This window comes from Lycorma delicatula, chromosome 2, assembly GCF_047948215.1.
Source record: "Lycorma delicatula isolate Av1 chromosome 2, ASM4794821v1, whole genome shotgun sequence".
NCBI classification, from domain to species: Eukaryota; Metazoa; Arthropoda; class Insecta; order Hemiptera; family Fulgoridae; genus Lycorma; species Lycorma delicatula.
Genome location: NC_134456.1, coordinates 226105432 through 226119628, shown reverse-complemented (window position 1 = coordinate 226119628; position 14197 = coordinate 226105432). Strand labels below are relative to the sequence as shown.

The 14197-nt window shown below is 30.0% G+C and overlaps 1 protein-coding gene across 6 annotated transcripts in view; it reads left to right on the top strand.

The window, feature by feature from the left end:
* The window catches only part of tai (basic helix-loop-helix family member taiman), a 735005-nt gene that overhangs the window by 656201 nt on the left and 64607 nt on the right, over window positions 1-14197 (top strand). For all 6 annotated transcript variants that reach the window (XM_075357299.1, XM_075357297.1, XM_075357298.1 and 3 more), the window contains 2 exons: window positions 1676-1829; window positions 6459-6578. In XM_075357299.1, coding sequence (XP_075213414.1) covers window positions 1676-1829; window positions 6459-6578 — 274 coding nt within the window. The remainder of the gene's footprint in view (window positions 1-1675; window positions 1830-6458; window positions 6579-14197) is intronic.

Below are 14197 nucleotides of genomic sequence, written 5' to 3'. Positions count from 1 at the left end.
GAAATCATTTATTAATTTATTTCTCATCACCCCGCAACTAATTTGTTATAAAAATGCCCTGATATGAGAAGTATCGAACCGTTTGTCAGGACAGTTTATGTAGAACATATGCGATTGATAATTCCCAGAAAAACTAATTTTAATTTGAATACGCTTATCAGGTCCGGTGGTCTTAAGCGAATGAATCGTACGATGTAATCCCGATGTGGTTCAGTGATGAATACCGATTACGTCCCAACTCCTTTTCGCGATTGTATTCTTGTAACCGGGATACATCCCCTCTGTAGTGGACAGCTAGGATGTGTCGTTAATTACCAATTTTATTGTACGATGTACGTTAGCAGCGATAAAGAGCCGTATTTATTTTTGCTAGTAATATTGAATCGTTTAATTATCTATACCAAGTGGAGCATAATGGCCTGGTGTTCACACGGTACTACAAATTTTATTATGAAATAAAAGGTTCAGGTTAGATCCGATTATTATAGGCCGATTAAAGTTTTATAATTCTGAATAAAATTGTTAATTTTAAGCAGTTATTTATTATTATAAAATGACAATTAAAAACCCACTACATAAGCTGCTTTTGATATTAGGTTTACCAATGTTTGATGTACTTTTTTTTAACTGGTCGGTATAATTTAAAAAAATAATTCCTCAGTAAAAAATAACATTTTTTAAAGATAAATATTTATCGCTTAATTCTCTATATAAAGTGAAATGTCTTTTCATCTTTCACTTTATTTGCTCAATTACACATTTTTGGAAGTCACTTGTGTTAACCAAACGATTAGTATGAAAGTAAGTAAATAATTTAAACCGTATGCGTTGTCTTCAATTTTATAACTTAATTTTTTTTTTAATAATAAAAATTTTTTTTAATAACTTATAAATTTCTCAATAAATGCGATATCATATACTGTTAATTGCAGTTAATGATACTAATTAAAATTAATGTGTGTAACATTTGTTGTACCAACATAATCTGGTTTAATTTTAACATAGTATTTAAGTTAATATAAAAAAAACCGCTTGCCAACAATTGAATTCGATGCATTCAAGCGCTTTCAGAATTAAATTCCATCTTCAGGAACTCTCATATTTGTCCTATTTATAACATTAATTAAAATTTCACATGTAAATTGTAATAAAATCGTAATATTTGTATAAAAATGTAACAGTTGGTCATCACATGTTTTAAAATTATATCAATGTAAACGTCCTGTCAATTTGGTGGTCCCAGTTGTTGTCTATGGGTGTGACTGTCTTTTATTTGGTGGACTGTTGTCCACCAAATTAAATTTGCCTCTGGGTTACTAGTATATTTATATAAAAATTTCCTAAATGTACCTGGTGATGCAGATTCATTAATTCATAAAAGATGTATAAATTAATTTGGTGGATTTTTTTAATTCTGGAAGCGCTTGAACGGGTCAAATTCAATGGTCGGTAAGCAGTTTTTTTGTTTATTAACTATAATTATATACTTATACCAACAGGTCATGCTTAACAAAATTAGTATTTAAGTTAGCGTAAATTTTGTCACGTAATAAATGTTCATAGTTATTTGATTAATTACGGTTCTATGTTGTTACAATATTTTTAAACTTTTGCGGTATATTTGATGTTTATTAATTAAATTATTATGATAGTGTTTATTTGTTTTACGTTTCAGTAATAAGTGCCTTAATGAGAAGCGCCGTAGGGAGCAGGAAAATATTTACATTGAAGAGCTGGCTGAGCTGATTTCCGCCAGCTTTGCGGACATGAGCTCCTCTCTCTCTATGAAGCCTGATAAGTGCACCATCCTCCAACAGACTGTCGAGCAGGTATATTATCAAAGTTTATTTTTTATTTCACGTGATCGACTCGCTGCAGATTCGATATATATGTATATATTTATAAATATATAATTTGTCGATGATATTTAATTTTCATTTAAGGAATTTGTCTTATGTAGATTATTAAAAGGGAAGATGTGTTTATAATAGTGGTTGCATTTTAGCTATCAGAACTGAGGTGTTTATTGGTGTATTGTATGTTTGATAAAAAATCAAATATTATACGGGTGTATAATGTTGAAATGGTATCGCTAAACTGTTGGTTGCTGATTAACAACAGTTCATAAGATAGGCATACTTATATACTGTGTAGTTGCTTCGTGATATTTGTATCTTAAAATGTTGTCAGCATTATTTTTTATTACAGACATTAACTTTGCTTGCTATTTTTTATTATTATTTATTTCTTGGATTACTTTTTCGGATTGTAGACACCTGGTATGATCATCATTAAATTTGGCGATTAGAACTTTTTATTTGGTTGGGATGATTAAAATGTACAAGTTATAGGTCTATTACAAAAATATAAACTTAGAGATCTTTTTTGTTGTTGTATTGCCATAAATTGTCACAGCTGTTAGTCACGATTTATTTATTTAGCGCATGGCACCAAGACACAATACCAATTACAGTAAAAAAATACAAACAAACATGAACAAATTAATATAACCTACTGATTCTGGAGTCGCCGTAAGCAAATCTTCACAAGTCCCTTCATAAGCTGTCCTAGGGCAAACTTCTGTGATGTGTTTAACAGTTTGATTTTCACCACAGTTGCAAAGGGGCGTTGGTGTTTTACCCCATTTATATAGGAAATAGGTGCACCTACCATGCTGAGTTCATATTCTGTTTAGCATTGACCATGTCTTATGTGGCAAGTCAAATCCCGGCGGCTTTTGAGTAATATGTGGGATTTGGTTATTGTGCTTTGTGGTCCATTCTTGATGCCAGGCATTAGTCAGATTAAATCCTTCCTCTGTGGCAGTAATTGCTGTTTTGATAGGTGGCTTTCTAGATCGAAGGCGACCACGATTGGCATCCTGAATGTCCTCATGTATTGGTAGGTTTCGATTGTCCATAATCTTCTTGTACTCTCTTATAAGAGTGTTCGTATGGTGCAGGTTTGGTGGTGATATGTGGCTCAATACTGGGAGCCATTCCACAGGAGTAGACCTGATAATCCCGGCAATCATTCTCATAGTGTTATTAAGTTGAGTATTAATTCTATGAACATAAGGGCTGTTAAGCCATACTGGTGCACAATATTCTGCAGCCTAGAAGACAAGGTTCAGAGCCGATTGTTCCACAGAGCTTATGTATAATTTTGTTTCTCGCTTTCAATTTCTCTCCACTTTTCATTAGGTGCTCCTTAAATGAAAGCGTTAGTCATGATGATCCTCAAGTAATCGAGACCATATGTGTGACTGAAAAATTACAGGCCTGTTTAACATCACAGAATTATTAATTATGTTTCCGGACAGAAGCAAACATGTCTAGTAAGCGATTACTAAAATTGGTTACTCCCTTCAATTGCCTCATGACAGGTAGAAGTAATATTAGGGAAATATTCTACTAGCCAGTTCCCCACAAAGTGAGATATTATATAACTGGCTGTTTTTCCACATCAGATGTATTTATTATCAGCTAGCTCAACATCAGATGTATTTATTATCAGCTAGACTGCATGAAATTTTGTATAATAAAAAAAGGGAAGGAGTTATTATGTTTGTTCATGTTAAAATTTACCATTTTCTTTGTATTTTCTTGACATGGTACAAAATATTCTATTAACTATTTTTTTGTTGAAAGTTTTACTTTTGTTTGAAGTATTATTTAATGGTTTTCTCCATTAATTTTTTTTATATTTTTTCTTATTTAATGTTGATCGTCTGCATTATACAATCTTTACCTAGTCTTCCATCCACTTTGATAGAAATTGCTTTTATTTCATCTTTGCGTAATATATGCTCTTCTAGTAAAATGCTCTGTAGTATCATTTTACTTGTTACCCCCTTAGCTATAGCTAAGAAAGGATTTTTTGAAATTCCAAGTTTAAAGGGTTAAATTGGAGTAACAACAAAACTTTTTTTCTGTGTTTTTTATTTCTTGATAACAAATGAAAATATCAACTTGATTTTTTTTTAGTGTGTAATTTTCATATAAATATCTATAAATAATTTTCTAGATCTTTTGAAATCCGAATTTAAAGGATTAAATTGAATTTTTGAATTTTTTTAAACCTGATTATTTTTTCAATTTCTCAGATACAAATGAAAATATCAACTTGATCTTTGGTCTTTGTTATCTTCATCTGAATGTCTAAAATCTATCTTCAACTTTTTTTTAAATTCAACATTGAAAGGGTGAAAAAAAGTAAAATATTTTGAACAATAGTTGCAAATTTTCCCCATTTCCATCTAAACTAAATGAGATATTCAATAGATGTGGGCTTGCAAATATTATTCAGATAAATACCTTAAATCATTTTCAGATTTTTTTAAGGGTGAGGGTGTGTGATGACAACACAGTGTCAGCACAGTGTGGTTATGACAGCACAGTGGTTCAAACAACACAGCCATTGACACTGTCACTGTATGTGTGACTTGATTGGCTGCACCTGTCCTTGGTTATTTAGCTAAAAAACAAAATAAAACAAAAAAATTGTCTGCATCAGGAAACACAAGTCACCATATATCGCGGGTGAAGCCACTGGGTTATAGTATATTTATGTAAAATATTCCTAAATGTATCTGGTGTTGCTGATTCATTAATTCACATGCTTCTATGTTAATCAAGATCATATTTAATTTACTTATTTTACTTTGCCCAGAATTTTATTTCATTATATCTTTTGAGATTTGTCTTTCATATTATTCTGATGAGAGAGGTACTGTCCTTGGTTATTTAGCTAAAAAACAAAATAAAACAAAAAAATTGTCTGCATCAGGAAACACAAGTCACCATATATCGCGGGTGAAGCCACTGGGTTATAGTATATTTATGTAAAATATTCCTAAATGTATCTGGTGTTGCTGATTCATTAATTCACATGCTTCTATGTTAATCAAGATCATATTTAATTTACTTATTTTACTTTGCCCAGAATTTTATTTCATTATATCTTTTGAGATTTGTCTTTCATATTATTCTGATGAGAGAGGTAAAGTTAAGGAAGAAGCAGTGTTAATTCATATTGAAATTAGTGGAAAACGTATTTTTTTGTGATATGATTCATTTTGATGATTGTTTATTTTTCATGGTGTTATTTTACAAATTACATAAAAATAGTAAATTATTATTTTTTTTCTTAAAAAAAAAACCTTACTTCTCTGATGGTTAAATGATCAAGAAAATTGTGTGCGCAGTGTTAGTTTTTTTTAACTACATTAATATTTGATTTTCATTTTAAAGTTTTTGATTTGTGTTTTATTTTATATAACATAATATATTTTGTTAAAATATTATTAATAAAGGCATTTTGTTATTTTATAAAATTAAAACTAGTTTTTTGAATTTTAGTTCTTGCTTACTCTTATTAGTTTTTTTTTGGAAACTATGGTAAAACGTTTTTCTAATTAGAAATTTGTGTGTTTATTCATTTGATTAGCAATGCAAGGTATAGTTATAAAATAAATTAGTTGTATAAATTAAATAAATTTTAACATGTATTGTTAAGTACTACAAAAATTTCATGGTTCATGTTTTGTTTATAAGATTGAATTTCAATCATTGCTATTGGAATTTATTATGCAGGCATTTTTACTGATTTAATTTCAAAACGAAATCCCTGAATTGGCCCATTGCGAATCGCCATACCATTTTCTAGCAGAAGAGCTGTAGCGCCTAGCTCTTATAACATAACTAGCTTGGAGGACATAAAACATAAGACCTGCACCCACAGGTTTTGTAATGGTGAAGAGAAAATCAAAATAAGAAAGTAGTATGTGATAAGAAAAAACATGTCAACAAGAAAGCTTAAGGCTCGCTACAGACAGGAGGTGGTCGTTATACCCAAAATCTCTCGGGATATTACAAAATTTTTCCTGAGCTGAACTTATGTGATGTTTAGTTGATCAGCTTAAGTGTATACTGCGACAAAAATGCCTTCATACAGAGACTATAGAGCCAGGACAGTATTAGGGTATCTTAAAGATATTATTTTACTCATTCACAAGCATGGTTGTTACTTATTAATCTTTTCTGATTAGATTTTGATTTCAGGATCTATTTCTGTTTGTACCATTTGTACTAGTTTATTAAGAAAGAGTTGAATTTCTCTTGTAGTATAAGAATTTTTTTTAGATCGTTGAATTATTTTAATAAATTTCATATATCGATATTGATTTGTTATATTTAACATCTAACTTGAAGTTTGTTAAAAATAGTAAAATGTTTTTTTAATATTCTGGAAATGAAAGAATTCTTTTTTTTAATGTAATGGTTAAAATTAAAACAGGAATTATTGCATTCTCCATAGAATTTCTGTATGCATTTTTGTTCAATGATTTGATTATACAAGATACACAGTATGGTTTATGCATATGAAACTGCATTTTTTACTATTTGAAAATAATTTTTTTTTTTATAATCCACTTTATGTATTTCACTTGATTACAGATACGAGGAATTAAAAAGCAGCAGGGGTCCGCTAACAGTGATGCTGTACAACAGGGAGAGGTATCTTCCTCCAAACCTACCATCCTAGCTAACGATATCTTTGGACCACTTTTACTTGAGGTAACTTGTACTCTTAGTTTTTATTATTGCAGTTTAGGTGATAGTATTTTAACAAGTTTATAAACTAGAATTTAAAATGAAGAAAGCTTTGCTTTCAACTTTTTTTTGTAGAATATTCAGTCTGTTTCCTTAGTTTTGTGCGTATATTTTTACAGGATTTAAACTGCATTCATAGTTATTGAAATGAATATCATTATCTTAGTGAACTATATCGGTTGTATTTTAACATTTTTTTGGATTTCATTTTTTCCCCTTAGAAGTTTTCCTTTGTGTTATTGCATGTGGATAGCCTGCTATTCTAGCCTGAGGTTTGCTAGGATCAAATGTAGATTCAAGAACACTACATCACTGTATGCAGGACTTAGTGAATAGCACTACTTTAAATGACAGTGGTACATATTGTGGCCCCTATTGTCAAAGTTAAGTTACTCTCTTTTTTAATTAATAATGTTCTCTTTATTCTGTGATCACCTCATCAGCTTTGCTGTTAAAGAAGTAGCATACTCTTTTTTGTGAAAACGGTTGCTGTTGTTGAAAATAATAGTAGTGTGTGAGCGCTAGCAAGAAGAGTGACCATCCCACCATGTCATTCACTACACGCATATTTATATCATTATGACACATCTGGCAACATTTTCGTCTGTAAGACCAATGTTTCTTTTAAACTTTGCAGAAACTATAGATTTGTTTATTAATATATCCAGGTTTATCTAATTTTTTAATAGAGTGTAAAAACTATAGAGAAAGAAAAATATTTTTATAATGTAAGACATATATTCAAGGATGTAGGAAATAAATTGAGGTTTAATGATTAGCGCAGAACAGAAAAGAATGTAGAATAGCAACACAAAAGAAAGAAGAGAAAAAATTCTTTCGTCAAAAGTGCAACTCTTATCTTCTAATTGTGAACTTAGATGTCTGAGATGTTAAAAAAATCTAACTCTCCATTCGCTGAACATTTTTTTTTCTTTCTAAGTAACTAGACTTAGTTACTTAGCATAAACAGTATGGTGCTTATGAGAACAGTATTTGGAAAGCAAAAGATACTAGGTCCTACAGAAACTTGTTTAAATATGTTCATCATTTTAATATTTTAAAATCTTCAAAATATTATCTATATATCTGATATCACATCTTTGCTTTGGTAAATAATGAATCACTCCTGTTGTTGGATTTCTCACAATAGGTTTAAAATAATGTAAAATTAAAAACTCTCATCATTTCACTCACGTTGGTCTCATTATTAAAATGGTTAACTAGTTATAATTGTAAAAAAAAATGTAATTATTTTATTCAAGCATTATGCCCAATTACATAAACAGTTATTTTTTTTATGATGTCACTTGTGAAAGAATGGTAGGTATTGGTGGGAATAGAGGGTCTGACTGATGGGACAAAACAAAATTTCTCCTTTTTTTTTGTTTTTTAAAGCAAATCTTCTAATGATTCTGCCCTACTGAAAAATTGCCTTCAGATTTAAAAAAAATTAGTCCAGCAATTAAACTTCATCATTGCAAAATCAGCTGATTTTCAAAGTTGAGAGTTCTAAGGTTCAAGTCCTTGTAAAGGCAGTTGCTTTTATATAGATCTTAATGCTAGACTGTGGATACTGTGTTTGGATTTCAATTAACTACACATCTTTGGAGTGGTTTACTGGAGTTTATTCCAGACTACGTGCTTGTTTTCATTGCACTACATCTGGCCTGGCAAGCCAGTAGTTGTAATTACATTTGCTTACACTGACACCCAGACCTGTCAATAGCTGGAAAACTGGTTTGAGAAAACAAACAAACATTAATTTAGTGTTGAAACTTTTTAAAAAGAATTTATATTTTTTGGGTTTTTTTTAATAAACATGTGAGAAATTGGTTTAACTTATTTTAAAAATGTTGAGAAAAATGATACCTGCCAACTTCTGTGGTTTAAATTCAGTATTTTTTTTTTTAACATTCCCATACACAAATTTTCATCTTAATGTAGTAATGAATTAATTATTTACAAAAAAAAAATTAATGTAATACTAATATTCTCTATTCTATTCTGTGATATTTTTTTCTCAGTTTATTACTTATTCTATATTTTATAATGATTTTTTGTAACATTACAATCATTCTTGATCTGACACCACATTGTAATGTTGAGTTTCTAGTTCACTCGTCTTGTTTAATGAAAAATAACTTATTGTTTAATGATTTGAGTTACTGACTGAACTATTTGTTGTCTGAATGTGACGGGTAAAATTAAAAATAGCATTTTTGTAATACTACTTTATCAATAATTTTAACAACATAATTTCATTTTGAACGAATTATTTTCTTTTATTTTAGTTGAGACATTATTGTTTTGATTTTTCTCTGATAAAAGAAATTAATAAATTATATCTTTAAAATAAAGATATTTAATTCATTGAATATTATCCAATATAATTGTATATTCGACGAATGTATAACATCTATATTGTTGAGACATTACTTTTAGGAATTTAATTACTACACAACACATTTGTGCTAATGTTTGGCCTGAACAGTTTAAACTTTCCTTCTAAGTTCTTATCTGTGAAAATAAATTTTAACAATGAATAGCAAAGTAAAAGAAAAAAAACTTTTTTAAGATTTTTATTGGTAGCAAATAAATGAATTCATAATTTTTTTTTCTAAGTTCTTATCTGTAGAGCTACAGAATAAATATGAGCTTTTGATATACAGTTATACGAGGGTTATTTTTTTTCAAGGTTCGATCGGTCACGAAATTAGAACCACAGTGAAAATAAACGATTTTTTATTTGTAACAGGTAATTACATAGTTACGTTATTTCTCTACATAGTCACCACTCCGATTTAGACATTTGTTGTAGTGTGGTACCAATTTTCCAATAGAACAGAGCCGCCTGTGTTTTCAGCCATGTTTCTACGCTGGTCTGCAGCTCGATGTCTGTGCCAAAATGTTGTCCTCCTAGCCAGTGTTTCATGTGAACAAATAGGTGAAAATCGGATGGAACCAAGTCCAGGCTGTATGGTGGGTGATCAAACACTTCCCAACGAAAACGCTGCAGGAGCTTCTTTGTTACAGCTGCAGTGTGCGACCAACCATTGTCATGGAGAAAGAGAATGCCTGATAACAACATTCCTTTCCGCTTATTTTGAATCGCCCTTCGTAGACGTTGAAGAGTCACGCAGTATGAGGCTGCAGTAATAGTCGTGCCACGTTCCATGAATTCCACCAAGAGAACTCCATTCCGGTCCCGGAACACAGTAGCCATACACTTTCTGTTGGAGAAGGTTCGCTTGAACTTCTTTGGTTTACTGGGAGAATGAGAATGCCTCCACTATTTGGATTGTTCTTTTGTTTCTTCAGTTTCGAAATGGACTCGTGTCTCATCCCCTGTGACAATTTTGTTCAAAAAATCTTCACCTTCATTGTGGTAGCGGTGGAGAAACGTTAGGGAGGCGTCCATTCTCATTGTTTTGTAATGGTTGGACAGCATCTTGGGAACCCATCTTGCACACAGTTTGCGGTACTGAAGGCTCTCACTCATAATGGTGTAGAGAGCTGACCTTGAAATTTCAGGAAACGAATCACTCAATACAGAAATTGCAAACTGACGATTTTATCGAATGGCCTCATCCACTCGCTCAATGAGATCATCGGTTGACACTCGCTCCCTGATCACCTGCATCATGAACATTTGTATGTCCTGCTTTAAAATTCCTGCACCATTGTCGCACTTTGCTGTCACTCATTAAAATTTCATCGTACACATTACTTATTCGTCGATGAATTTCAGCTGTATTACAGCCCTCAGCTTGAAGAAATCGAATTGCCGCACGCACTTCACACTTGGCGGGAGATGCTATTGTTGTAGACATGTTTACATGCTAGCTGCGTGTTCAGAACTAAACGAAGTGACGTGGCGTGATTGAAGGACATACTAGAGACATTGTGCAACGCATATGCGCAAAGGTTCATCTGATTTTTGCACGGGCTTTCATTTAGTGACCGATCGGATCTTGGAAAAAAAATAACCCACGTAATTTGGTTATTTATTGATTAATTTTGAAAACTGTATTACATATGGAGAGTCAATTAATGAAGTGATGGAAATGAACATATATACATACTTTTTTTATGTTCTTGTAAGAATATATATATATATATATATATATAATATATATTCCATTATACCATGATTTTCTAATGTAGATTTAAAAAAAAATAATACCCTTTATCACATTACAAATTTGTTATTGTATATATAATATAATTAAAATGTATTTAAGGTTTTAGTTCATCTTATCAGTTTCAGTTTTGTTTTTGTTTTATTGTTTTATGAGTTATTATATGTGCTTAATTCTGTTTTTAATATTTGTTTGGAAATAAGTCTTTATTAATGTATTATACCTTTTTGTTGTTAAAATAGAATTGGATTATAATTTTTTTTATTTTTAACCATCTTTCAAATATAACAGGAGTACTGTGATGCTCATACTGTCCTTTTCAAATTAAGTATGGTTTATATGTCGTTTGATGGTTAAAATAGATATGAGATATATTAATTTTTGTATGAATAAATATTGAATACTTTCAGATAATCTATTCTATTGAACAGAAATCTGTTATTTTTGTATGGATCATTATGAATTCTTGTTATTAACTAATTCATTGCTAGAAACCTGTTGAATGTTAGCAAAAGTCATTGAACTGGTTTTGAAAATAGTTAGAAAATAGCCGTGTAAACGTGATTTGAAAGGGAGTCCGACAAGGATGTTCCCTATCGCCGTTACTTTTTAATCTTTACATGGAACTAGCAGTTAATGATGTTAAAGAACAATTTAGATTCGGAGTAACAGTACAAGGTGAAAAGATAAAGATGCTACGATTTGCTGATGATATAGTAATTCTAGCCTAGATTAAAAAGGATTTAGAAGAAACAATGAATGGCATACATGAAGTCCTACGCAAGAACTATCGCATGAAAATAAACAAATACAAAACAAAAGTAATGAAATGTATTAGAAATAACAAAGATGGACCAATCAATGTGAAAATAGGAGGAGAAAAGATTATGGAGGTAGAAGAATTTTGTTATTTGGGAAGTAGAATTACTAAAGATGGACGAAGCAGGAGCGATAGAAAATGCCGAATAGCACAAGCGAAACGAGCCTTCACTCAGAAATATAATTTGTTTGCATCAAAAATTAATTTAAATGTCAGGAAAAAATTTTTGAAAGTATATGTTTGGAGCGTCGCTTTATATGGAAGTGAAGCTTGGACAATCGGAGTATCTGAGAAGAAAAGATTAGAAGCTTTTGAAATGTGGTGCTATAGGAGAATGTTAAAAATCAGGTGGATGGATAAAGTGACAAATGAAGAGGTGTTGCGGCAAATAGATGAAGAAAGAAGCATTTGGAAAAATATAGTTAAAAGAAGAGACAGACTTATAGGCCACATACTAAGGCATCCTGGAATAGTCGCTCTAATATTGGAAGGACAGGTAGAAGGAAAAAATTGTGTAGGCAGGCCATTTGGAATATGTAAAACAAATTGCTAGGGATGTAGGATGTAGGGGGTATACCAAAATGAAACGATTAGCACTAGATAGGGAATCTTGAAGAGCTGCATCAAACCAGTCAAATGACTGAAGACAAAAAAAAAAAAACGTCATTTAAACATAAATAGTTTTTCAGGTGTGTTGGATTTGTTTGATAAACCTTGTAAGATATACAATTTTTATTTATTAAAGAAGCCTTTTTTAGTCCCTTTTTTGCCTAGTGTCTCAACAGCTCAAGCAAAAGTTGAAGCAGTATAAGATATATATAAGTTTTATAGTTTGTGTATCTATGAAGATAACATTTTGAATTTTATAAAATAATACTCTTTTTTCAATTTTTCACTTCTTAAGTTAATATTTCTGAAACAGACATAATCTATTTCTTTTGTGCTAACTTTGCTAGTGATTTTAGATGAGTTAAAGCAACATTTTTTTAAAAATTTTATTGGCAAGTTTTTAAAAAAAATTAATAAATCAACAATAAAATAATTTTAGTAATTATTGTAATGCAAATTTACATTATATTCTAGTTTTAGTTTCTTCTCATAATTATTTATTTATCTACATGCTATTACAAAATTGTTCATTTATGAATTATATGTTATATTAAAAATATTGAATAAGAATTGTTGATAAAATTTAGATTTTTATGATTGCTTTCTAAGGATTTTTTGGGATTTAGGTTGGATATTTTTGGGATTAAATAATGGCATATTTTTGTCAGCTGGGTGTTTTTCTTGACCTTATTTTACTAAAGAGAATATTTAGCGGCAGCATCGATTAAAAACAAACCCCTCTTTCATACATTTACTTATAATACTTAACCTATAACATTAATTTATCAGTAGGAAATTTAAGATAAAGCTGATACCCTTTTAGTTATAATATTTATAATATCGTTGACTTCTATTTGGTTACCTTTGGGTGAACAGTATTTGCTGACCATTTTTGGTTTGTAATTGAATTTAATCTTACATAATTTGTTTTATATCTTATTCCATCCTCTAAGATTTTGTTTAAAAGAAGGATTAGAGTACTTGATTTTTTTTAATTATGTATTTTTGAACAGTATTGTACATTTTCAATATCGTAGTATCAATAGTATAGGTAAAAAGGCACAAGCAAAAGAAAAAAGTACTTGAAATTTTTTTATACAGGGTGTAATTAATATGATAACCTTTTTTCTTACAATGATTATAGAATTTGGATGAATAGGGATACTATATATTTAAAGGCTGAGTAAAAATTAAATTGTAATAGATTATCTTTTATTTCATCGCATCTGATTATAAATAAAAATTAACACATATTCTCTTATTCATAAGAAGTATATTTTTTATTTTCTAATTATTATATAAAATTTTATACATTTTTAAAGTAAGTGACTATAAAAGGTAAGCGATTAAAAAGGTATATATTTGTTTAAGAATATACATTCGTAAAATAGATTTATTATTTAGTTGTAAAAGAATTATTGTTTTATATTAGAAAGTTATGAAGAGTCCATCACTGATGAACTGTGGATATGTTTACTTAAACTATGTGATAAGATTAAATGTAGAAATGCAAGAGAACCTAACTGAGCTATTGTCACGAATCAGTCAAATTATATTATGTTTAATGCCAACAGCTGTATGTCAAATTGTATGTGTTTTATTTATTTGTAAAGATACGTTTGTTATTATGTTTTAAATTAAAAAGTATTTTTGTGTTTTAAGTAATTAATAATTTTTGGTCCAGGAATACTATGTATGTCTTCGCAATTATTAGTGTAGTTATTATGCGTCCGGTGTTTTCTTTAGTGTGTGTAACCTCTAGGTTGTCTGAGTTTTGTGGTGATTTATTTGTCTTAGTTATTAATTTTTATCCAGTTATTTTAAAGTAAGTAAATAGTGAATATTATCATCTGCTTTATTTTTAGTGTATCAAAATATAAAATAAAACAAATAAATAATTTATTCTGATTGACATATTACTTACACATTATAATAGATCATGTCAGCAATGAATAGGTATGACAATCCAGTATAAGAAAGTATCTGTGCCAGTAAAAAAGTATCTGTGCCTTGAT